General features: G+C 38.0%; 1 protein-coding gene across 4 annotated transcripts in view; it reads left to right on the forward strand.

The window, feature by feature from the left end:
• fer (fer (fps/fes related) tyrosine kinase) overlaps window positions 1-27,545 on the forward strand; it is a 39,456-nt gene that overhangs the window by 11,231 nt on the left and 680 nt on the right. Inside the window, exons 8-18 of one of the 4 annotated variants that reach the window (XR_005007742.1) lie at window positions 636-758; window positions 1,377-1,566; window positions 9,587-9,682; window positions 9,768-9,971; window positions 16,869-16,991; window positions 23,420-23,476; window positions 23,616-23,731; window positions 23,986-24,080; window positions 24,205-24,328; window positions 25,256-25,602; window positions 27,232-27,320. Coding sequence is in view for 3 of the 4 variants with exons in the window: in XM_036580297.1 (XP_036436190.1) it covers window positions 636-758; window positions 1,377-1,566; window positions 9,587-9,682; window positions 9,768-9,971; window positions 16,869-16,991; window positions 23,420-23,476; window positions 23,616-23,731; window positions 23,986-24,080; window positions 24,205-24,328; window positions 27,232-27,386 (1,283 nt within the window). In the remaining variant the exon portion in view is untranslated. Of the gene's footprint in view, window positions 1-635; window positions 759-1,376; window positions 1,567-9,586; window positions 9,683-9,767; window positions 9,972-16,868; window positions 16,992-23,419; window positions 23,477-23,615; window positions 23,732-23,985; window positions 24,081-24,204; window positions 24,329-25,255; window positions 27,387-27,545 lie in introns of those variants that run through there. The other 3 variants (XM_036580297.1, XM_036580298.1, XM_036580299.1) reach the window with 3 other exon arrangements.

Below are 27,545 nucleotides of genomic sequence, written 5' to 3' on the forward strand. Positions count from 1 at the left end.
GTCTTTTATGTTTTAGAGATAGAAAGCACTGAAATCACTGAATTATTTCAATTATAATATTTATAATATATTTAAAATATAAATAATAATGTTTGATTATACATAAAATACATATAACATTATACTGTAGCCATTATACACATTAAAAAAGTTTGTAATCTCATATTAAAATAGCTTATTTCTATTGCAGTTGTCCAAGCTAGAATATATTAAAGCCCATGTCAAAATCTTCGCATTGTGAAGTAGAGACTCTAATTTATGCTGTGTTCCTTAAGCAAGGAAGGCAGATATATTTATCAGTATGAAATAATTCATAAAAAATAAAAAAAAAACAGATGCAAAGCTGCACATCTGTCCATTTCTGCTAACAGATATTTTGAGCTTTTAGTTTGCAGGATCAAAATCCACCCCCTTTCCCCTTTATTAGCCTCCTTTTTATCTTTAAGCTCAAAGCTCAGAAGTGCAGCTGTCTGCCATCTAAAATGTTGGACTGGTTAGCTGTGGTCTAACAGCTTTTCGTATTTATTACTCTATTGGACAATAACAACTCATTGTTTATTAATGATTTCTGGTCGGCTTTAAACTTGCATTTAGAGCCTTGTGTAAATGCAGATGTGCATCTGATTTGTCCTCAGGTTAAAGTGTACAACTGAGGAGCTGCTGCTAACCCAGCAGAGTCTGCGCAGTAAAGAGGACCTCATGCTAGACCTGCAGAGCAAAATTGAGGAGTCTGCTAAAACCTGTGAGAAGAAGTCTGAGTATGTAGAACCCTAATCTCACACCGGTTTGGGCCATTTTGCTTGTACCTCTTTTATTTTTTGCAAATTGTGCAGTGCAGTGCCTTTTCTTATCAAATGTAACAAAACAAAAAGGATGCTGTTGTGAAGGAGTCCATGTCTCTCACTTCGAGTATAGGCTGGCCTTGATTATGACTCGTGAGTATACACTCTTGTATACACACTTTTGGTTCCCTAAAAACCTTTCAATAGTTATTTGGAGAACCATTTATGTAAATAAAACATGTGAGCGTAAAGAAACCTTTTTACAGTTTAAACCTGCACATAATGCGAAGGTTCTAGGAAGAACCCTTAAATTTATATAAAACCTTTCCGTTATGCAAAGGTTCTTTAAATGTTTTAAAGGTTGTTCACGCTGACAGACCTCTTCTTTAAACTTGGTTCTTCTACATCATCACTCCAAGAACTGTTTGAGGCACTTGTACAACTTTGCCTCAGAATATTTTTTTAGACTTTCTGTGTAACCCTGCAAACGTTATTGAGAGTTTATCACTCCAATCACGCAAATCCTCTGAAACTACTGGGCCCAAATGCACAGTACCCACCGTCTGCTAAGGCTTACATGTATCTCTCTTTCAGCACGGTTTTGTTACTGAGTCAGAAGCAGTCTCTGGAGGAGCTGAGGCAGACAGTGCAGCTTCTGCGTTGCTCTCAGGCCAAACTGAGCTGCCAGAAGGAGCTGCTAGAGCATAAGATGCAGGAGAATGAGGGCAAGGAGCCTCCGCCTGTGGTCAACTATGAGGAGGATGCACGCTCTGTCAACTCAGTGGTAAGGCTTTTTGATTTTACTTTCTTCCAGAAGACACAACTTATTTTTTCCCTTAGACATAGTGTTAAGCATTTATGCAGTTTGTTCTCAGTAGGCTGTTCATTTCAGCAATAAGTTACACATGTTTGTGATGTACTCTGCATACCTTTGCTCACAGGTGAGTGAAAGATGATGCTCATTATAAGTAACCTTAAATTCCCTGTGGGATGTTTGTTTATGTCACATTTATAATGTATAGTGGAAACAGAACTTTCGCTTTATTTTAGAATGATATCCATTGGAATTGGAAGACTTGCCCATAAATCTAGCTCACAAAATTAATGTCGGAAAGGTAAAATCAGCACAGTATGTATAATCCAACTAAAGTCTGCCCTTTTTTACATTTGGATTTTTTTCCAGACATGAGCCATATGGATATACAGCCATACAAATTTTTCTCTATAGTTGCACAATGCAAGAAAAAGAAATGCTTGTTTTTTCTTCATTAAATACATAGTGTCCAGGGGCAGAACTACATCCCACTTGCCATCCCAATTCTGCAGCTCTTAAATATGATGCAAAATTGTATTATGTACACCATGTCTATACTCCAAAAACTCAAGAAGTGGACAAGATGTTGTAAAAAAAATTTATTATTTTATTTATTATTAATTTATTAGTAAAATCACCTAGGATCTATTATTTTCTGGAACCGTCCATTCTTTTATAGAAACAATGGGATCCATCCAAGCAAGTTTGGCTTGCAGATTTAAAGTCACAATGTATTTTACTCTGTTCTTAACCTGAAATGACTACCTAAAACTAGAAATAAGTACTTAGCTATCCCTGTAATCACTAGCAATTAACCCAGGGTCAGACATGGGAATACAGCAGAAATGTAATTTTAACTTTTTTTTTTATTAATCCAGCTCATTTTTTTGCATTATACCATCCCAGTCATCCCTCTGCACCCAAACTGTCTCACAGACCCCAGAACCTATGCTTGCTACAAAACTGTTAACAGATCCTATCTGTTTCAGACACTGAAAAAAGCATAAGTATAATTCATTTAAACATTAGGAGCCTGCTTCAGCATGATAGACTGGATAATCTGAAAATTTTGATTTTACAAGACAATCCAGATATTGTAGTTCTAAGTGAATCCTGGTTAAAAAAAACTAACTGAGAAATCTGGGACTGATTTGGAAATGCTGATTCTCAGGGATTTTGATTTGAATTGTGTAACCAATGCATTTGTTCACTCCATGGAAGTAATTACAGAAGCACCACAACCAAACTTGTGTGTCCTCACCAAGTCAACAGTAATACATTAAATTTTATACAACAGATCTGACAAAATTACTTCTGTACATGTATTTGACCCTGGTTTACTGACCTCTGCCCTATCAAATGCAGAAAGCTTATCAAATGCATTTAAGATAGAAACACTATCTTAAAAAGTTTAGGCTCTTGGATTATGGTTAAAAGAAATTTTAAACATTTCAATACCTGTACCCCTTATGAAAATGTTAGAAAATAAAACCCTGGTTCAACTCTAAAATATCTTTCTTGCACAGTGCAAGAAATAAAGCATGGGCCCACTCACAAAGAAATGGTGACAGAGACCAATGGCTTACTTTCAAGCAGCTAAAGAATAAATGTACTTCCTAAATTAGGAAAGCTAAAGCAGAATTTTACCTTCAGTTATTTTCAAATTCATCTTCAAACTCCGGAAGACAGTTAATTCACTCAAAGACAAATTGGTGCCTATTCAGTCCCATATCTTAATTAATGATCATCAGATTTCTGATATGAAGTTTAATACTCACTTTTCAGCTGCTGGACATTTATTTGATAATACTAATATGTAAGAACATCTCAATGAAGTAGTTGCACGCCCTGCTGTAAAACATTGTCTCTTTACAAGTGTTTTCTGGATTAATCATCTGAAGCATCTGAACATGGCATGTTAAGGCCATTACACACCGAATGCAGCACGGAAAAATGACATGAAAAATATTTGGACGCAATTTTCTGTATGTAAACTATACACATGGGACACAGCCCTTGTTTTTTAGGAGTCCAAGTAGTAGTCCCTCCCTCCCGCTACTTAGACACTCGAGCTCAGCCCAATCGGCCTGATGGTGGCACTATAGCAAAACTTTGTACGTTTAGGGCCTGCGATTCTGTACCGTATGTCATAGAGACATAAGATAAGATAAGATAAGATAAGATAATCCTTTATTAATCCCACAACGGGGAAATATGCGGTTTTACAGCAGCACAGAAGACAGAGCAGCAGGAAATATACAAACAATATATAAAATAGAATAAACAATAAAAATATAAAGATACATGTATATGTACAAAAATTGCAAGAAAAATATACAAAGTATTAAATTTAAATTTAGAAATGTAGAAATGTATGTATTGTAGTGAGTATTGCACAGTGAATAAAATAGCAAATAAATAAACAGTAATAAATGGAGAAATATTGCACTTGACATAATTGCACATAATGGTGGTAAACATATTGACAGTGATCCGCAGTGAATATACTACGCATGGTGGATTGAGATATTGCACACAGTAAAGTGCTATGGCAGTGATGCTGAGAGTTCTTGCACATGGAAAGTAATTGTAAACTACTGTCTACTGAGTGCCGTGACTGTTATAGAGTCTGACAGCGGCTGGGAGGAAGGACCTGCGGTATCTCTCGTTCACGCACCGCGGGTGCCGCAGCCGGGCACTGAAGGAGCTGCTCAGTGCTGTCAGAGAGCGGTGCATGGGGTGGGACAGGTTCTTCAGCATGTTTGTTAGTTTAGTCCTCATTCTCCTGTCCCCCACCACCTCCACTGGGCCAAGAGGACATCCCAGGGCAGAGCTGGACTTCCTGATGATCTTATTCAGTCTCTTCCTGTCAGCAATGGAGATGCTGCTACCCCAGCACACCACTCCATAAAAAATGGCTGATGCCACCACAGCGTCGAAGAAGGTCCTGAGAAGTGCCCCCTGCACGCCAAAGGACCTGAGTCTCCTCAGGAGATGTAGCCTGCTCTGGCCTTTCCTGTAGAGGGCAGCTGTGTTGTCAGTCCAGTCCAGCTTGTTGTTGAGGTGAACACCCAGGTACTTATAGGACTTCACAATCTCAATGTCCATTCCCTGGATGTTCACAGGCACTGGAGGAGAATGTTTGGACTTGCGGAAGTCCACCACCAGCTCCTTGGTTTTTCCTGGGTTGATCTGCAGGCAGTTCCTCTGACATACGGTACAGATAGGGCTGGGCGATAAAACGATAACGATAAGTATCGCGATATAACTTTTCCTCGATAGAGCGATAAGACAGGTTCGATAAATGTTCGATATAATACACCATTCTCACACTTCCACGTTTTAGCGATGGCCCTGGTGGCGTTTTCTACTGCAAGGAAAGCGACACTACTCTGCTGTCGCCAGGAGAGGGCGCACTTCCGAGTTTTTGGACTTGATTAGAGAGGGAGGGAGCCACGAGTAAAAAAGAGTCGCCAAATATACTTTAGCAACAGCTGAAACGCGGAGTTATACATTCCCTGTCTGAGTGGATGTTATCGGCGATCTGTTCTCCTGTGACCGAGTGTGAGTGACGAGGTCAGTGGTGTAACTGTACTGTCCTACAGCGAACTCACCTCTTTCTGTGCATCCTAACAACTTTAGCGGTGTTAAATCACGTCTACAGCGCCGTGTTACAGCGCCAAACCGTCATATTTTAGTATTAGTGCATTCTCCCGCAACGAAAGTGAAAGAAAGAAGTGGGTTCATGTTCGAAAGTAAACTGAGGAAGCTGCGAGGCATTGGAGAGCGGGAGAGCGCTATCTTTCCAGGCTAGCTGTTTTTAGCTGCTGGCTAACTTGAAGCAGCGCTCCGGCAAAACACGGTGAACTGATGATACGGTAAATCAAACAAGACACAAAATCACCGCTTTCAGTTTAAACATACCTAAAAGGAGGACTCTGTGACTGGTGTGAGAGATTCACACTGCAGATAATGCTTTTACACAGCGAACGTCAGATATACTGCGGTTCACCCCTTAAACTACTACGGTAGCATAGAGAAACCCAGCCGTCGCTAGCTGGTGTCTGAATACTGTGATATGCTCTGACATGGACGTGGTAGGAGTGACAGCAGTGACCTACCGAACCGAATCGACGTTGTTGAGAAACTAAAGAGTTTAGCACTGTTGCTGGCAGCTTGTTTAGCATTTGTAACGGGGTAGCCGAGCGCTCGTCACCAGACAGCTAAAAATAATCTGTTTTCTTTCTTAAATCATGACTATTACAAAAATTGCAGCTGTGCTTTTCAAGCTGATAAAAACAGCTCAGAAACTTTCTCCCACGACAGATTTGTGAAATGTTCCACTGTTTGCCGAGTGTTTGTCATGATTGGACCATAAGTGATAGTTTAAAACCACAGTTAACCACCCAGGAGCAAAATCAGCCTTCAAACGTGAAAGAAATCATGATTTGACATTTATCGCGATATGTATCGATATCGAACGATATGAATGGTGATATCGTTTTTGGCCATATCGCCCAGCTCTAGGTACAGAAGAAAATTCTTTCTTCTCCTGATTACTTATGTCATGGCCCACAAAACAGCTATTTTGCCTTTATTAAAAATCTCTATAGATTTTAAGATAATTTGCATTTAATGCAAATTTGCACACATTTTTTTGCGAACTAGTCCCTGAGTTTTTGCAAAATGTGCACAAATCTGTTATCAATGGAATCCTAAGCAGCTGCTCTTTAATAATTATCCAAAAGATCTTCGAATTTCATCAATGTGTGTCTTCCAGGCCCCACCTGAAAATGAGGGTAGAGCTCAAATTTCAAAAAACATGCATATACAGCTGTAACTCAGAAACACATTGACTGATTGTTACGAAACTTTCTAGGCATGTACACTATGGCAGTCGTAAACGATCTTCAGAGTTTGGTGCAACTGCATCGCTATGTGGCGCTATAACAAGCAAAAAAGTGTTACGCAACCAAAGGTTGTCCAATTGACATGAAAATTGGCATGGTGCTACATTGTGCTGTCCTGGGTCAGGATCTGTGACACTGATGTCATATTTGAAAAAACATGGCCGCCATCGGCCAATCAGATTTCAGCAGGTATTTGACAACCTTAGAATTGGCCAATCACCACGAAACTTGATAGGTATATCTAGGTATGGACTCTCTGCTACCCTTTGAAGCATGACAGGTGTTGGCCACTGGGGGCGCTTCTCATGTTTTAAAACACTAAAATGAGTAAAAATCTTATACCGTACAGATTATAAACATGCAGTTAGTATCAGTTAATGCTCTAAAGTGAACGTGACAACTCGGCCAATGCAAGTCATTTATTTTTTGAATTTGACCTATATTGAACTAATCCTGAAGTTTACACCTTATCTTCTTGAATCTGGTCACAAACTAAAGATTGGAGTCTGACAGTAAACAATTACCAAAGACTTTTTCACAAAGCATATCTGCAACATCAATGAATCCATCTGGGCAGAGTCTTACGACTCTTATCTGTATTTCACACAAATATTGTCTGATTGAGACCAAAGTTGGTACAGACATACAGAATAATACTCTGAGGAAGCACACCAATTGTGGTCTACACTGACCTCCAGGGGGCGCTACAACATATAATCATATATAAATTATGTAAAAATGAACATATCTCTTGGTTGGTTTACATTAAAGAAATGCAAATGTTGACAAAATATTCCACTCTTCAGACTAAACCACTTTGCCCTTAGATATGTTTAAATTGTACCATTAATCGAACATTGTTATTTATATATATATTTTCATGAGAGTAGTGCTCTGACAACAAGGCATTGTCCAATTGACACCAAACTTGGCACACCTGCTCAATGCCTAACATTGAAACAAGGTGCCAAGTTTAGTGGGCATGTGTTAATAGGGGGAGCTAAAACAATCATTCCACATGGTGAGCATAGATGCAAATTCATCACATTATAAAACAATAATTTCATACATGTATTCAAAAAAACACAACAGATATTGCTTCAGTGTCTGTCATACTATGCACAACACAAACCAAAGATGAAGTTATTCTACTGCAGCATTTTAAAGTAATTGGCAGCTAGTTACCAAGTTACCAAATCAGCTCATTTCTCCCCCGTCTGATTGTCTCATGAGTCAAATTCAACACATTTAAAATGACCACTTCAAATCAGTAGACAAAAAAAAAAAAACCACACATTTTGGTGTAAAGTCTGTCATACTATGAACATATGAAAGATAATGTCTGTTTACCACAGCATTTTACACAAAAGGCAGCATTTGAAAGTCTTAACATTTTTCAGTGACGATTAAAGTTCACATATGTATGGATCTTTACTGACATATATCCGAGGAGGGTCATTGCCAAAATAGCAATTTTCAGCGAACTAGCAAATCACCACTTGCAGCTATATATATATATATATATATATATATATATATATATATATATATATGTATATATATTATATATGTAATATGTGTGTAATTTAATTTTTTCACTTTGTTCGTGCTGCGAAAAAAAGACAGGCAGAATATCTATGGGCAAACTGAAATTGTGCAGGATGCTTTCCACTTTGGAAGAGCGAGAGGACAAAAGAGTGTTTCTTCACCTCGTTTCAGGAGTTAACACTTTATGAACTCTTTCGCACACAGCTCATATCCGTGCCCAGCAAACACAGTTAATTTGTAACAAAGTTGTGACAACATTGTGAAAACCTATAGTTTTGGTGTCCACATTGTTGTCACAACGTTGAAAATGTAATTCCTCAGAAAGTTGTGACAATGTTAGATGACATAGTGCCAGCATTCTCAGTACGTTGTCACAACCTCACAAGGTCCATCATGTTGTACATGAACTCATGGAATTTTGCTTACTTTACTATAGGTAGTCATAATACCATATGACAACATGAATTAATAATGAGGTTGTGACACTGTTGACACTTTTCCAGACAACAAAACAGTACCACTAGCTCCTACTCTGAATACTGCCTACCCCAAACTGTAAGCACAGCTCTACTTTATTTACAACTCACTTCTTGAAGCTTGCCACAACAATGCCTAGTTAGTACTAGCTGCCAGTCTTTGATGTCCTTGATGAGAAACACACATGAGGTTCCTAATAAACTAAATTAACCTAAAACTAGCATTAGACTCTTTTTAGAACTGGATCTAATGAATTTAAATACTGAACTAAACCCAGGCATGCACTGACGCCACAAGATTTAATAAGTAAACAAAAGTAAAATGAAACAAACTTGTTCTTGTGTGCTCATGTTTAAAAGTATATAACCTTTTTAGAAAAAGCTGTTGAGGTAATACCGACTGTTTCTTAGCCTTTCAGTGCACAAAAGATGTTTTTTGCCATTTTGATGAAAAGTGCTGGTAGGTAGTATTTTATTTATTTTTGTTTTGCAGAATAGTGAAGGTTGCTTTTGTAGTTTTGTCTTCTGCTATTTGCGTAAAGGAGCATTTTGTGTTTTAGTTAATTAGGGAATATGTACTACTCTTATATATAACTCGTAAACATTTTAATTCAATCCAGTTTCTTAAACCAAGTATGAATAAGACAGTATGGTTATTATGTGCATGTATCATAGGAAGTGAGGCATATAAATTGACCTTCCTGCAAGTACCTTCCAGTTGTGTGTCAGATACGTTAGGTGTCTTTCTACTAAGACAATTCAAGATGGCAGTGTTTGCTCACTTCTCCACAGGTCTTCAAGGGAAAAATGTGCTCTGTAGTTTTCTATATACTATTGTAAAATATAGACTCATTTTTGGAAAATTTTTGTAATTTGTCTCCAGTTGCCATTTTATAAATCTTCTTTCTGTGCATTTTCGTAAGGCACAGATATGACCTGGGTTAATTTAATCATTTGTTTAAATTAAATAAATAACTACTCTATGAGAATGTCAACTATAGTGAATATGTATTTTGTTCTACTGTTTTCTCATTTTTACTTTTCTTCATGTTCCAGGATAAAAACAAAGACAGGATATCAAAATTTGACACCCTCCGTCACTCCATCGCTGGCATAATTCGTTCACCGAAGTCTGTACTGGGCTCATCCTCCGTAAGGACTGTTACTTAGGCTTTAGCAGGTTTAGGTACCCAGTGAATTACAGTGAAGTTAATATTTGATCACGGTCTTTCCCCAGTTTTTTGATGTTATCCCCACCAGTGAGAAGCCACTGGGGGAGCAGGAGTGGTACCATGGGGCAATACCCCGTACAGAAGCTCAGGAGCTGCTCAAGCAACAGGGAGATTTCCTGGTGCGCGAAAGCCATGGCAAGCCTGGCGAGTATGTGCTTTCTGTGTTCTCAGATGGCCAACGCAGACACTTCATCATTCAGTTTGCTGATGTGAGTACTACTGCCCAGTTAGTGCAAAACACATGTATATTTATCACTAAGTATGAAGGATGGGTCATTTTTTTTCTTAGATCAGACAAGTAAAATTATTAGAATTGCTGTAGGTCTGATATACTTCAAATTCAAGAATTAACAAATATCTCTTTTAACTCCTCTATGAAGACATATATTGTACTGAATTACTTTTCTTGCTTCTTAGTGAATGTCTGTTTCACATCATAATATATGATCTACTTTCATCAAACCAGTTATGACACATTTTGGGTTCACAATGGCAGGATTTTTCATGTACTGATCAGTAGCATAGGCAGAAATACATTTTTGGGTAGGTGTGTGAAAAAGTGCTTAGGCCAACTTGAGAGATGCAATTTCCAAACATGGTACGTCTTCCAATGTCATAACCTCAGGCTAAAGCCAATTGCTGACAGCTGCGCAGTACTCACCCTACCTATTAAAGTGTTTCCACCCTAAACAAAACAATAGCAAGACTGTTTATGCATCAATGAAAATGCAGAATTTACATGAACTCAACCAACACTGCAACAACCTTCATTGCCAAGCATGCTTCTATGCACCACAGACAGAACTTTTGCTTAATAAAGAGGACATAACTGAGTTAAAATTAGACAGCTGAGATGTACGTTAAACGTTATGAAAAACAACAGAGCAAAATTAAAGACCTAAACTGAAGTGTCCTAGGCTAAAGTGTACCGCCACAACAGGCATTAAATGTTTATGGAACATTTATGTCTTACCTGTGATGACTCCATGCATTGAAATCAGGGTTTTTCCTGGCCCAAAATGAAGCGGAGGTGGTACCATCTGGATCTTGTGCACAAACATGTGCCTGTGCATCATGCCTTCAACTGGCTCAATCATTTTTTACAAGCAATGTATTTTAGGAGTTCTAATATTTAAATAACAACAGAGTAATTATTTTTTAAAACAAATACTTTATATTAGTTTTTGTAACTTACAGAGTATAGCTTTTATAAATGTGCCACCCATGGCCATAACTAGGATAAACATTTTTGCGAGGTCCATTTTGCCAAAAAGTGACCTACATCAAACAGCAACTAAACTAACTGCTGAATATGTTTATTACAAAAAATAAATTTATCTTTATTAATATCAAATAAATCTTAAATCCACTGGTAACTTAAATCTGTTGCTACTTTATATACACTGCCACCTTAAATCTCTAGCTACCTTAAATTAATTGCTTTGTTAAATCCAATGCTTCCTTAAATCCGATGCCTCATTTAATCCATGTAAACCTTAAATCCAATTCTACCTTGGATCTCCTGCAACCTTAAATCCATTGCCACCTTAAATCCACCGATACCCTAATTCCATTGCTAATTTAAATCAAATGCCACCTCAAATCCACTTAAACTTGAGTCCACTGCTACCCTAAATCTCCTGCAGCCTTAAATATATTTGTCTTAAATCCAGTGCTACTTTAAATGCCACCTTAAATCCATTGATACCCTGAATCCACTGATGCCTTAAGTTCACTGCTCCCCTAACTCCACTTAAACCCTATTTCCACTGCTACCCTAAATCTCCTGCGGTCTTAAATCTATTTTTTTTTCATAAATTTAGTGCTACCTTAAATCCACTGCTACCTTAAATACACCGCCACTTTTAATCTACTGGTACCTTAAATCATGTGATACCTTAAAATCCATTGCTACCAAAATCCACTACTGCCTTAAATTCACTGCTACCTTAAATCTCTGTCTGCCTTAAATTTAATGCTACCTGAAATCCTGCTTAATGAAGCTTAATGAAGTGCCTGCTTAATACCACTTAAACCTTAAATCCACTGCTACCTTAAAACTCCTGCAGCCGTAAATGTACTTCTACTTTAAATCCAATACCACCTTAAATCCACTAATACTGTAAAGTCATTGTTACCTTAAATAAACTGGCACATTAAATCTCCTGCTTCCTTAAGTCCACTGCTACCATTGATAGGCTGCCACATTTAATCCATTGATACCTTACATTAAGGTACATTTAAATTCACCGGTACCGTAAAAGTTCTTCTACCTTAAACATCTTGCTACCTTCAATCACTTGAACTTTAAATCCACTGATACTTTAAATCTACAGATACATTCAATTCACTGCTACCTTAAATCTACTGCCACCTTAAATTCCCTGGTAACTTAAATCTGTTGATACCTTAAATCCTCCGATGCTTTAAAGACACTGCTATCTTATGGTGTGTTTGTATGTAGTGTGTAGAGTGTGTGTGGTGTGTAGAATGTGTATGTGTGTTGTGGTGTGTGTATGGTCTCATTTGTATGTTTGTGTGTGGTGTAGTGTGTGGTGTATGTGTGTTGTGTTGAGTTTGTGGTCTGTATATTTGTGGTGGATGTGTTGCGTTGAGTGTGGTGTGTGTTTGTGATGTGTGTGCAATAAGTGTTGCAAGCTTTATGCATGTGTGTATACTGTGTATGAGTGTCTGTGTGAGAGATGTGCATTGTGACATCACTTGTGGCAGTTAGTTTAAATGTTCTTAAAATTCCACCATTTGTTTCCAAAGGGAAAATGTTCATTTTTGAACATGGATTTTTCCGAAACCGTATGTCAGTTTGGTCCACAAAGCACAAGCACACTTCCTGTTTTAGAGTAACATTTGGGCAAAGATTTGGTGGTTGTATGTCAATAACTGAGTGAAAAGTTTACAAAATATGAGCATAGAGTAATAATAATAACTAGAAAAGGAAAGTTTGTGAGTTTAAATTGAAAAAGGCTAGCTCAAAAAGCCAGCTAATTACATTAAAACATGAACATTTTAAAGTGTTGCTTTGATGTTGCTAGGCTGATGCTATAGTGTCCAATGTTGTTGCTGAGGTGTTGGTAGGTGGTTGCTATGCTATTAAATACACTGGTACCTTAAATCCACTCTATCCTTATGTTTACTGCTACGTTCCACTGGCATCTTAAATCTATTGCTACTTTCCAGCCAATGTTACCTTAAATCCACTTTAATGCTACCTTAAAACTATTGCTACCTCATATCCACTACCACCTTAAATCCCTGGGACATTAAATTCACCTGTATCTTAAAAACACTGATAGTTTAAATCTTCTGCTATCTTAAATCCAATTATGTTCGCTCCACTGCTACCTTAAATGTTCTTGTACCTTGACAATCTTGCTACTTTAAATCACTTGAACTTCTAATCTACTGATACCTTAAATCTACAGATACATTAAAGCCACTGCTACCTTAAATCACTGGTACTTTAAATCTACTGCTACCTTAAATCTGCTAAAACCTTAATTCTACTGCTACCTTAAATTCACTCGTGCCTTAAGTCCACTGCTAACTTAAATGCACTGGTACCTTAAATTTCCTTTTACTCTAAATCCAATGCTATATTAAATCTTCAGCTGAATTAAATTAATTGCTACCTTAAATCGACTTCTCTGTTAAATTCAATACCTTCTTAAATCCACTTAAACCTTAAATACACTGCTACCTTAAATCCACTGCTTTCTTAAATCCAGATATCTTAAACCCACTGCTACCTTAAATATTATGCTACCTTAAATCCACTGCCAGCCTAAATCATTAATACCTTAAATCCGTTGTTTGTGCTTTTATTACTGTACATTAGCTTCTAAGCATATGTATATGTATGAACTGTATATGAGTGTCGGTGTGAGAGACATGCTTTGTTGTGACAGATTTGAATGTTCTAAACATTCTACCGTTCATTTGGTAAGTAATGAAAAATGTGTGTCGGATCGGTCCAAAAAGCAGAAAAACACTTCAGGTGTAGGACCTACAATCCTGAAATGTTTTTACGGTTCTGCCTCAAAAACTGTTGGAGAAGAAACTGTTTAAATTTTGAGTGCAGAATAATAACTAGAAAGGGAATGTTCATGAACAAACTTTTGGGTTGAATGAGCCAGCTAATGTCATTTAAACGTTAAAATTTTGAAAGATTTGATGGTTGCATACATACTTAAATATTGCAAGGTGGTTGCTATGGTATCCAAGGTGTTTTCTAAGGTGTTGCTAGATGCTTGCAATTTTGTCATAGGTTGTTACTAAGATGTTGCAAGGTGGTTGCTATGCTATTAAATACACTGGTACCTTAAATCTACTGCTTCCTTAAATTCGCTGCCACCTTAAATCTTCTGCTAGCCTAATTCTATTCCTACCTTAGATCTATTCATACTTTAAATCCCAAGCCACTATAAATCTGCTCCTGCCATAATCCACAGCCACCTTAAATTCACTGCCACCATTTAATCTCATACTACCTTAAATTCACTGCTTCCTTAAATCCAAAGCCTCCTTAAATCCACTGCTACCTTAAAACCACTGCTCCTTCAAATACAACGCCTCCATAATTGCACTACCTTAAATTCACTCCTACCTTAAATTTACTGATACTTTAAATCCACTGCCACCTTAAATCTCAGTGTACCTTAAATCAGTTGCTACCCTAAGTCTACAGCTCCCCTAAGTCCAATGCCACCTTAAATTTTCTGACACCTTAAATCCACTGCCACCTTATATTCACTTCCATCTTAAATCTCAAACTACCTTAAATTAATCTCCACCTTAAATTCACTGAAACCTTAAATGCAATGCCTCCTTAATTCCACTGACACAAATCCATTACTACCTTAAATTCATCACCACCTTAAGTTTACTAATACCTTAAATCCACTGCAACCTTGTATTCACTGCCGTCTTAAATTTTTTGATACCTTAAATCTGCTGCCACCTTAAATTCCCTGGTACGTTAAATTCACTGCCACCTTAAATCCACTTCTACCTTAAATCCGCTGCCACGTTAAATTCAATGCTACCTTAAATTCAATGGTACCATAAATTTACTGATACCTAAAATCCAGTGCCACCTTAATTTCACTGCCACCTAAAATGTACTGCTACCTTAAATGCACTACCCCTGTAATCCAATGCCATTTTAAATCCACTGCCACCTTAAATTTATTAATACGTTAAATCCATTGCCACCTCAAATTCACTGCTGTCTTTAATTAACTGATACATTAAATCCACTGTTACCTTAAATTTACTGCCACTTTAAATCTTCTGCTACCTTAATTCCATTGTCTACCACCTTAATTTTACTTATACCTCAAATTGACTGCCACCTAAAATTTCCCTATATTTTAAATCCATGACCATCTTAAATACACTGCCACCCTAAATGAACTGATACCTTCAGTCCACTGCCACCTGAAATTTCCATAAACCTTAAATCCACTGCCGCAGAAAATGCACTGCCATCTTAAATTTACATAAACCTTAAGTCCACTGCCACAGAAAATGCACTGCCACCTTCATTTTAACGATACCTTAAATCCACTGCCACCTTAAATTTTCTCATACCTTAAATCCACTGCCACCTGAAAATCACTGCCACCTTAAATACCCTGCTCCCTTAAATTCACTGGTGCTTTAAATACATTGCTATCTTATAGTGTGTGATGTGTGTTGAGTGTGTGGTGTGTGATTGTAGTGTGTGTTTGTGGTGTGTCGATGTTACTGTTGGTACTGTTTTACTTCTGTTATAACTATTTTATTACTGTTTTATTATTTTTTATTGCTATTTTAGTTTTATTATTTCTGTTAATAAGTTGGCTTGCAAAAGCCAACTTAATGTTCTTTGTAATCTTCTGCTTCTTCTTATTATTAAATTGGCTTGAAAAATACACAGTACACACAGACTTACATGCTTACAGGCTAATGCACAAGATTTACGGTGGCAGTGAATTTAAGGTAGCAGTGGAATCACGGTATCAGTAGGTGACAAAGGATTTAGGGTATCAGTAAATTTAAGGTGGCAGTGAATTTTATGAAGCAGTGGATTTAACGTACCAGTATGTTTAATAGCATAGTAACCACCTAACAGCACCATAGCAACCACTTAGCAACACCTTACCCAACCACCTTGTATACCATAGCAACTGCCAAGCAACACCTTACCAACCACCTTGTATACCATAGCAAATGCCAAGCAACATCTAAACAACACTTTAGCATCCATCACCAGTCCTCCACATTTTATCGTTTTAACGTAATTAGCTGGCTTTTTCAAGCCAACTGAAAGTTCATTTACAGACTTTTCCTTTCTTGTTATTGCTGTGCATTAGGCTGTATGCGTGTGAGTCTGTGTGTACTGTGTATGAGTGTCTGTGTGAGAAATGTGCATTTTGAAATCACTTGTGGCACTCACATTGAATGTTTTAAACATTCCACCGTTCATTTTCTGTGGGAAAAATTTCATCTTTGAACGATCGTTTTACAAAAACTGTACGTCGGATCGGTCCAAAAAGTGCACAATTCAGGTATATGAGGAACGTTTGTGCAAAATTTGGTGTTTGGTTGTACGTCAAAATCTGTGGACTGTGAAAAGTTTACAAAATTTGAGCTTAAAATAATAATAATAAAAAGAAGACTACAAAGAACTGGTTTTTCCAAGATAACTTAATAAGAATACAAAGAACCATACGTTGACTTCTCCAAGGCAACTTAATAAGAATATGAAGAACAGTAAGTTGGCTTTTCCAGGCCAGCTTAATAAGAAGAAGATTTCAAAGAACAGTAAGTTGGCTTTTCCAAGCCAATTTAATAATAAAAATAATAAGAAGAAAATTATGAAGAACAGAAAGTTTGCTTTTCAAAGGCTTTCCCACTTTTTCCATTTCACTTGATAAAATAAGGCAGAGCTTGACAGAGCATAATGATTTTGACTGGCCACAATACAAAGACAGTGCCCACAGCAAACAATTTAAATGTCTGTAAATACATCTTAACAAATATCCTGTCCCTGTTTGATTGGATTGGATGAGCTCCTCACACTGGCATCTTCCACCTTTGTTTCACAGAATCAGTACCGATTTGAAGGCACTGGATTCCCCACCATTCCACAATTGATCGAACACCACTACACTACGAAGCAAGTCATTACCAAAAAGTCTGGAGTTGTGCTCTTAAATCCTGTCATAAAGGTATTACATTCTTCTGCTCCCTACACTCTTTTTTTATTATTGTGTTTCAGCGAGTTGGTAACTGCTTCTCTAATCTCTTTTTGTCATCATCTGTCAGTTGTTTGGGCTGTTACAAGCTACAATGAAGTGGTATGGATTTCATCTCCTCAGAGTATATTTTAATTTTAGTACTTTTCTGAAATGTGTCAGGCATCCAGTATTTATCATTGTATGCAAAAGTTTGGGCACCTCTGGTCATATTACATGTTGATTTTCTAAGTGAAAATAAGTATACATTCTCTTGTTGAGAACACACTTTGCACATTTTAATGCACAATTATTGTTTATTAGCTGTATAGCTAGGGAATTTATACAACTAACTTACATACACCAAAAATAAAGAAACAAAAGTACATAGTATTCCCTAACCCAACCAAAAACAAGAGAAGAAACATTGGGTCAAAGGAAATGGCACCCACTCCTACACCCTGGTTGGCATAAGAAAGTGAGTTACAGAGATGGTTCATGAGTTTATTGCTAAACAGTAGATGTAAACTGGGTAGAAGACATATTTAGAGCTAAGCTAATACATTGAGAAAGAGACGATACACCAGCCATAAAACTCCATCTATCTGAGCTGCGGTTCTAAACTACAACTTTCGCCCCAAGCCGCTATGGAGGTAAGCCTCGAGGACGTCAGAACCACCTGCGGAAGAAATACGTGATACACATGCAGCCAGCCGATGGTCACGGGACTCCAGCCAATCACAAACACGGGTGGGCGAGTTCCTAATCAGTGAGAAAGAGAAAGGGACAAAGAGCGAAAAAAACAAACAAAACAAAAACATTGTTGCTACCAGATGGGCTGGTGATTTCCTGGGATTTTCACACACAAGAGTCTCTAGAGTTTACTCAGAATGGTGCAATAAAGAAAAAAGTCAGCAGCAGTTCTGCAGACACAACACCTTGTTAGTGAGTGAGGTCAATGAAGAATTGCCAGGCTGGTTCGAGCCATTGACAGTATATATAAACAGAATATATATATCATATATATAAACAGAAAACATTTATTTTGAAGCTATAAAGTGATTGAGAGGCATGTGGATAAAATGACAGACTGTCCCTTCTCTGTAGAAGAGGACAGGGCCATGAGGTGATCTAAAATTGCTCATGTGCCATTATTATTGGACTGAAATCAGCCTAAAATAATTGCCAGTGAACAGATAGCTTCTCTCAAACGGTCCTCTTGTGCCCAAGCAGCCTACTTCCAGTGGCAGCTGGGGGCCTGGTTCGAGCTGACAAAAAGGCTACAGTAACTCTGATAACCACTCTGTACAACGCATCTCAGAATGCACAACACACCGAACCTTGAGGCAGATGGACTATAACAGCAGAAGACCACATTGGGTTCCACTTCTGTCAGCCAGGAACAGAAAGTTGAGACTGCAGTAGGCACAAACTCATCAAAACCAGACAGTTGAAGATTGGAAAAATGTTGTCTGATTTGATAAATCTCAGGTTCTGCTGAGACACACAGATGGTAAGGTCAGAATTTGGTGCTAACAGCATGAATCTGTGGTTCCAACCTGCCTTTTGTCAGCAGTCCAGGTTGGTGGAGATGGTGCAAAGGTGTAGGGAATGTTTTCTTGGCACACTTTGAACCCATTAATACCAATAAATTATTGCTTGAATGCTGCAGCCTACTTGAGTATTGTCGCTGACCATGTGCCAGCTACAGCCACAATTTACCCATCTTCTAACATGATGATAATGCACTATGTCACAAAGCAAAAAATCATCTCAAACTGGTTTCATGAACATAATGAGTTTAGTGTTCAGTGGCCTTCCAGTCACCAAATCTGAATCCAGTTGAACACCTGTGGAATGTAGTAGAACAAGAGATTCGCAACATGAAAGTGCATCTGAAAAATCTGTAGGAATTACATAATGCAAATATGTCAACATGGACCAGAATCTCAAAAGAATGTTTTCAACATCTTGTGGAATCCATGCCACAAAGAATCGAGGCTGCTTTGAGAGCAAAGGGAGGCCCTACCCAGTATTAGTATAGTGTTCTTAATAAAGTGCTCAGTGAATGTAGTTTATAAGTAGTTAAGTGACAAATGCGCACATGACTAAACAAATGAATAAAATAAATAGCAATACTTATACTGAAGCTCCATTCATTCATCTGTTAGCGTTCAGTGTTTTATTCAAATTAAATTCATCTCGAAGCATGATTAGGAAAAAGTATGTGCAGTCAATTATTGACTATCAATTTGTATTGCAAATTGCAGCAACTTTGTAGCTTTTGGCTAGCCTATATTATTTTTTTTTTTGATGTATTATAGCCTAGTAATGAATACATACATACATACATCAAACCCCAAGTGCCACATGAGCATGCTACCCTTCCAAAACTCCCAGCCACAAAATTTCAAGATCCACCACTGCTGCTTATTTATGTTTTTCCTTGAAGTAACACGTTTTTTTAATCATTGCATAATTAGTCATTAGTCATTAATGAAGGTGTTTTTAAAGCAGGAAATAAGAACTAAAAATATGTAATAAACAGCATGCATAAAATTGGATTTCAGAACCATTTCTGTATATTCTCTAATATGTAAAGTGTGATAGCTACTGCCTTTCCACAGACTAATTTCTAATGCTGTGTCACTAAAGATAATACTAAACACTATAGTTTAAAATATAATTTACAGCAAAGTAAACAGTGCTTGCAGTAACCATTAAAAACCCTCTTTGGCAGTTGTGGCTGTTATCACAACATACACATATCACAAACGTCATTTGTTTTCATTGTCAGATGTGATGAGATTATGTAAATTACAAAGGGACAAAAAGAGACCGTGGGTCACTCATATCAAGTCTGCATATTTGCCTTTTAATGGAGGCTATTTTCAGTGTTTATGCCTGTTTGCACTCTCTCAATAGATTTTTGCTGAGAGATCAGAAAGATAGTGTTTTTTTTCATGGCTACTGTATAACAGATGCTAAGATGTCACAATACTCTTTGAGGCTTTTGGCTTTTCATGTGCACGTATGTAGATGAGAGAGATGGTGATCCTGAAGCTAACCTGGGTTACACAATGTTTAGAGATTGCATATTGGTATCAGTGGGCAATACAATTGGGCCATTATTAGCAGAAAATGCTAGATTGGTTATTAGAGGGTGAAAAAAAAGAATGAATGCTATCCAATCCTGTTACAAATCTGGCCTGAAGTAGCACACACTCACATTCTATGATGTGATGTTAGCTGTGTATTTTATGTGGTACCATTTTTGGTGATAGAGTGTTTAAGTAGTATGAGCACGATAGCCTACGTTTACGTTTAATATGATATGTTTAGATCATCTTGAGTAATAAGAGACAATGGTAAAAAGAAAAAGCACACAAAACACACACGTGTGTGTATATATATATATATATATATATATATATACACACACACTTTATATGTACAGTGCCTCCAAGTAGTATTCAACCCCCTGCAGATTTTGCAGGTTTACTCATTTGGAGTTAACTTAGCATTGTGAAATTTGGACTGTAGATGGGCCTGGACATGTGAAATGCACTGCGGCAAAAAAGAATGTAATTCATCTGTTTATTCATTTTTTACAATTTTGCAAAGTTTACCAGAGGGTCAATTATTATTCAACCCCTCAAACCACCAGAATTCTGTTTGGTTCCCTCAAGTATTAAGAAGTAGTTGAGGTATTAAGAACATTGAGCTTCACATGCTTGGATTAATTATCTGTTTTTTCCCACCTCTTCTGACTATAAAAGCCCCTCCCAAATCAAGTGAACAGCACTCATACATGGTCAACATGGGAAAGACTAAGGAGCATTCCAAGGCCATCAGAGACAAAAAGGGTCACAAGGCTGGCAAGGGGTGCAAAACCCTTTCCAAGGAGTTGGGCCTACTTGTCTCCACCGTTAGGAGCATCATCCGGAAGTGGAAGGTTTATGGAACTACTGTTAACCTTCCACGGCCTGGACAGCCTTTCAAAGTTTTCTTCCCGTGCTGAGGCCAGGCTTGTCCGAACGGTCAAGGCTGACCCAAGGACAACAAGGAGGGAGCTGCGGGAAGATGTCGTGGCGGTGGGGACATTGGTTTCAATAAATACCATAAGTAACGTACTCCACCTCAATGGTCTCCGTTCCAGGCGAGCCCGTAAGGTATCTTTACTTTCAAAGCGTCATGTCAAGACCCGTCTAAAGTTTGCTCATGATCACTTGGAGGACTCTGAGGCAGACTGGTTCAAGTTTCTCTGGTCTGATGAGACCAAGATCCAGGTCTTTGGTGCCAAACACACCTGGGGCGTTTGGCGAGAGGATGGCACTGCATACGACCCCAAGAATACCATCCCTACAGTCAAGCATGGTGGTGGCAGCATCATGCTGTGGGGCTGCTTCTCAGCCAAGGGGCCTGGCCATCTGGTCCGCATCCACAGGAAGATGGATAGCACAGCACACCTGGAGATTTTGGCCAAAAAACCTCCGCTCCTCCATACAAGGATCTTAAGATGGGTCGTCATTTCATCTTCCTACAGGACAACGACCCCAAGCACACGGCCAAGAAAACCAAGGCCTGGTTTCAGAGGGAAAAGATCAAGGTGTTGCAGTGGCCTAGTCAGTCTCCTGACCTTAACCCAATTGAAAACTTGTGGAAGGAGCTCAAGATCAAAGTCCAGAAGAGATGCCCAAAGAACCTAGAAAACTTGGAGAAGATCTGCATGGAGGAGTGGGCCAAGATTACTCCAGAGACCTGTGCCGGCCTCATCTGGTCTTAGAAAAAAACGATTAATAGCTGTAATTGCAAACAAGGGTTATTCCACAAAATATTAAACCATTTTTATGTTTAAAATGTATTATAATTTAATTGAGCAGCTTATATTTTTTTATACTCTTGAATTTGCAAAATCTGCAGGGGGTTGAATACTACTTGGAGGCACAGTATGTGTGTGTGTGTGTGTGTGTGTGTGTGTGTGTGTGTGTGTATGTGTGTGTGTATATGTATATATATATATATATATATATATATATATATATATATATATATATATATATATACACACACACACACACACTGATCAGGCATTACATTATGACCACCTCCTTGTTTTTATGTTCATTGTCCATTTTATCAGCTCCATATACTATATAGGTGTACTTTGTAGTTCTACAATTACAGACTGCTGTCAATCTGTTTCTCTGCATACTTTATTAGCCCCCTTTTACCCTGTTCTTCAGTTGTCAGGACTCCCATGGACCCTCACAGAGCAGGTACTATTTGGGTGGTGGATCATTCTCAGCACTTCAGTAACACTGACGTGGTGGTGGTGTGTTAGTGTGTGTTGTGCTGGTATGAGTGGATTAGACACAGCAGTGCTGCTGGAGTTTTTAAACACTGTGTCCACTCACTGTCCACTCTATTAGACACTAGATAGCTCATCTGCTGCTGCACAGTTTGTGTTGGTCATCCTGTAGTATTTCATTAGTGGTCACAGGAGGCTGCCCACAGGACGCTGTTGGCTGGATATTTTTGGTTGGTGGACTATTTTTAGTCCAGCAGTGACACTGCGGTGTTTAAAAACTCCAGCAGCACTTCTGTGTCTGATCCACTCAGACCAGCGCAATACACACTAACACACTACCACCACATCAGTGTTACTGCAGTGCTGAGAATGATCCACCACCCAAATAGTACCTGCTCTGTGAGGGTCCATGGGGGTCCTGACCACTGAAGAACAGGGTAAAAGGGGGCTAACAAGGTATGCAGAGAAACAGATGGACTACAGTCTGTAATTGTAGAACTACAAAGTGCACCTATATAGTAAGTGGAGCTGATAAAATGGACAATGAGCGTAGGAACAAGGAGGTGGTCATAATGGTCATAATGTTATGCCTGATCAGTGTGTGTATATATATCATAGGCATTGATTTAGGGGCAGTCATGGGCTGGAGGTTAGGGAACCAGCCTTGTGACTGGAAGGTTGCCGGCTTGATCCCCTGAGCTAACAGGACATGACTGAAGTGCCATTGAGCAAGGCACTTAACCCCCAACTGCTCCCTGGGCGGCGTGTATAGGGCTGCCCACCGCTCCAGGCAGGTGTGCTCACTGCCCCCTGGTGTGTGTGTTCATTAGTGTGCATGTATGTGGGAGTTTCACTGCATAGATGGGTTAAATGCGGAAGTCTAATTCCTCTGTGTGCAACCACAGTTGGCCAATGGTTCTAAATTCAAATTCCTCTCTGGAGCCGTCTGTGACATCATGCAAGTTTCTATTACAGATTAAAGTGACTTGCTTTTAGAATACTTGACAAACATTTAAAACATTGATGTGATTTCTATGCTACATAAACAAATGAACTCAATAAATAAATGTACTTATTATAAGGAGACTAATCAGTATGTCTTGTCTTTTAGGATAAAAAATGGATTCTTAATCATGAGGATGTCATTCTAGGAGAACTTCTAGGCAAAGTAGGTCCTGACATTGTCTTTAAACATTTTTTTCAATTATGTTTTGCCTTTGAACTCTTTAAAGCAATTTATATGAAATATTAACAAGAAGTTTGAATACAAAGAAATGGCCAAATGACAAAGTGTGAGCTATGTTTAGGGCAATTTTGGTGAAGTATTCAAAGGAACATTAAAGGATAAAACTCCTGTGGCTGTGAAGACTTGTAAAGAAGATCTTCCACAAGACCTCAAGATCAAGTTCCTCTCAGAGGCCAGGTGAACACAACTTATTGAGAAGCTGCACTGAAAAAAAGCTAACGTTGCTAATAATTAAGTTAAATAAATAAGTTAAATCTAATGTCCTGCAGGTCATACTAACTGATTTTTTCTACCTTTTATTGATTGTTTGCCACATTAGCATTTGTAGGTGGAACATTTCTTTAAACATTGAAGTTTCTCAAAATTCAATATACAGTCACTGAAAGTGGAATAAATTGTTATGTTCTTAATGGTCTTTCCTCTTTTATAAGGATTCTTAAGCAGTATGACCATCCCAACATTGTGAAGTTAATAGGCGTCTGTACACAAAGACAGCCCATTTATATTGTGATGGAACTTGTGCCAGGTATGTTTGTTAAAGCTTACTACTGACCGATGGTATTTTGAAGCTCAACCTTAAATGTAGTATACATAGTAGAGAATAATACAGCTTCGCTCATAGTACTGTTCTTCATTGCTTCCCTGGACAGGAGGGGACTTTCTGTCCTTTTTGAGGAAAAAGAAGGAAGACCTCAAACCAAAGCAGCTGGTGAAGTTTGCTCTAGATGCCGCTGCAGGAATGGCCTATCTGGAGCTAAAGAACTGTATACATAGGTAGGAGGTGCTCTAATTGAGCATTCAACATGGCTCATGTTCCAGATATATTTTTGTCAAAATCAGTTTCATTTTAGGGAAATTAAAAATAACAAACAGAAAAGACATTTTGAGTGAAATAAATGTACCTATTTCTAGGCACCTCACAATCACTACAGTATTTATTTTTTAATCAAAAATGTATGGCAATGTTCACATTTTAAAAAATATTCATAAATCTACAGTATTTCCCCTAGAATTTTCAGGCCAGGTTGTACACCCTTTGTACTTTAGCATATTAAGTATGAAAGGATATGATGATGATAAGGTGAAGTTCTACTGTCAGCTTTAATTCACAGGTTTTGCATATCACATGAACTGTTTATAAAATCAAAAAAAATGTATAGGCGTAATACTTGTTTGGTAACTTTCTATTATTTATTTGAATTATGGATGTAGACCCTAATAATGTAATAATTCCCCAATAATCTGACAGCCAGAATTGTAACAAATCTTTGCACTTTGGTCAAAAGTTTGGTCAAAAATGTAATAAAACCCAGTAATGTAATAACTTGCCTAGTAATGTAATACTTTGTCTTAAACTATAATATAATCATATAAAAATATGAAAATATTTTTACTGATGGTTTTAGTCATCATGCATCACCTTTTTTCTTATTAACTCCTTGTACTCTAGTCTGTCCAACATCTCTCATTACTGAATTTGGTGTCTCAAGCTGCTTCTAATCTGCTGTTTGACTGTTGTGTGACTAGAATCAAATTTCCAGACCTGATTACGTACAATTGTAAGCAAAGATTTAAACAACCCCAAACAAATGACTTGTTAATTTTTCTGCAGTGAAAAAATGTTAATACATCCTCTACAGTTCAGGCAACATTTTATGTTTATTATTTTTTATGATACGTACGGCGACGACAATCTGCAAGTGACAGCAGGAGGAGGACATTAGCCACGAGAGAGGGCACGAGAACAATGACAGCCATGAGAGGCATGAAGACGGTGTACAAGTCCTGAACCCTGCCTCCCGTGCCCTGCCTCCTGTTCTGCAGCGAGATTGCTAGACTATGTCTCACATTCGAGCCAAGCTGAGGACCTGGGGCGGTGACGGGGAGGCAGGACAACAAGCTCTCTTTCCCTCTCGGCTCAGGAGCTCACACCAGAGAGCAGAGAGGGACGAGCAGCAGCAGCATCAGAGTGATGAGCTGAAAAGCTCAAGTTTAAGAGAAGGACTGAAAGGTCAAGAATCCACGGAGAGCTAGCCAGTTTTGATTTGGTGCGATTTTGTTTGTGTTTGTGAGTGAAATTAAAAAGAAATGGCTGCTGCAACTGTCAGTCCTGCCTCCAGCATCCTTCCCCCACCCAGGGTAGAACATGGTGTGCTACACGTCATTTGACTAAACTTTTGTGTACTCTGCCCAAATCAGAATGTTGTGTTCATTCCTCTTTATCTCTTTGAAAATCTATTCCTTGTGTTAAAATTGCTAAGCTTTGATTCTGAATTTGGTTGAAGATAATATTATAACAGTGTAAAAAGACAGCACATGTGACTGTCGTTTCTTGCATGCAATGTGAGACTTTTTATAAAATATTTACAATCCTATACCAGCCTGTATCTGAAGGTGAATCTGTAACACTATTATGCATACCACATTTACCCCATTTAAAAGGGACAGAAAATTGCTTATTTTGAATCATATCACCGAACTGTAAGCAGTGTTAAGCCTATACCATTTTGTTAGCGTTTAACCCTTTAGGTAACAAAATATTGTGAGCATTTTGTGCCAGATCTTAAAGCAAGCATAACCAAGGCTTTGCTTTTTTAGTTTGGCATGTTTTTGCATATGACTAATGTATTGTAAAGTACTGCCATTTGTGTATTGCATTTCATTTTTTTGCACTGTTATGATTGCTTTAAGGTCTGACATGTAATGGTCTCCATAATATATGACTTTATTAATGGCACACAAGTTAGTTTCATGTTACAACCGAATGACTGGGAGGAGGGGATACAAAGGCTGTTGTAACTTAATAGGGGAACACCACTGAGTTTTCAAGAATGCTATGTAAAAAAATAGTTAAGATGTAAACAGTGTCATTCAGAGTGGTTTGGTGTGAAATGCTTTGTTTTAGAGAAACACACTCTATGTGAACTGTTCACAGTGATGGTGATAGGAACGTCTGAAGAGTTTAATACCTCTGAAAGCTCCCTCACAGAAAGTTATTACATGAAACAGATATATGCTGGCTGATTTATGAGACATTGCTTTAAGATAGTTTTGTGATCAAGTTTTGGCATAAAGTCTATTTTAAACTATTTATTTTAATCCATTTATGGTAGATGCAGTGCATTGTAAGGCAAAAGAGTCTCCAAAGAAAACAGTTTTTCAGATTTAGCACTTTTACGACTACTCATGAGGCATTACATATAAAAATTCCCAAGGCACGTAGGTTCTCTGGTGGTTTTGAATAGTAAATAAAATAGCTATATTTGTGTTGTAGACATGGTGGGATCCCCTGGGTCACCACCATCGCAAAGAAATCAAAGTTTGTAAATTTCTCTACAGTGAAACATTTCACATCAGACTGCTCTGAATGGCTCTGTATACATCTCAAAGGACTGAATTATTCAGAAATTTTGAAAAATTGGTGGAATTCTCCTTTAAAGGCATATGACATTGACAATACCAGCTGAATTTCAACACAAACATACACTGAGATACACTGACCAGAGAAGATCTCTCTGTAAATGGTGATATCTCTCTCTCTCTCTCTCTCTCTCTCTCTCTCTCTCTCTCTGTTTCTCTCACTTTCTTACTAGTAAGATACACTACTGTACATTTGTATAGTGGTCTTGGGAACTTACAAACCAGATTTCATCCTACAGCGTTGATGTGTCCTACAGGGATCTGGCTGCCCGGAACTGCCTAGTGGGAGAAAACAACCTATTGAAGATAAGTGACTTTGGTATGTCACGGCAGGAGGACGATGGGATTTACTCATCTTCTGGCCTCAAGCAAATTCCTATCAAGTGGACTGCACCAGAGGCTCTCAACTATGGTAAACCTTTTAGACTTAGTTTCTTAATTGCTTCCGAGAACTTAACAAGTTAGTACTAATTGAAGTTAAGAGTTTATAATTTTGAATCTAATTATCAAGTTTATCTTGAGGGACTGGATTATGCCAGGTTAGTGTCCAGAATAAATCCCTTATGGTTTT

This window comes from Colossoma macropomum, unplaced genomic scaffold (genome assembly GCF_904425465.1).
Source record: "Colossoma macropomum unplaced genomic scaffold, Colossoma_macropomum, whole genome shotgun sequence".
NCBI lineage: Eukaryota > Metazoa > Chordata > Actinopteri > Characiformes > Serrasalmidae > Colossoma > Colossoma macropomum.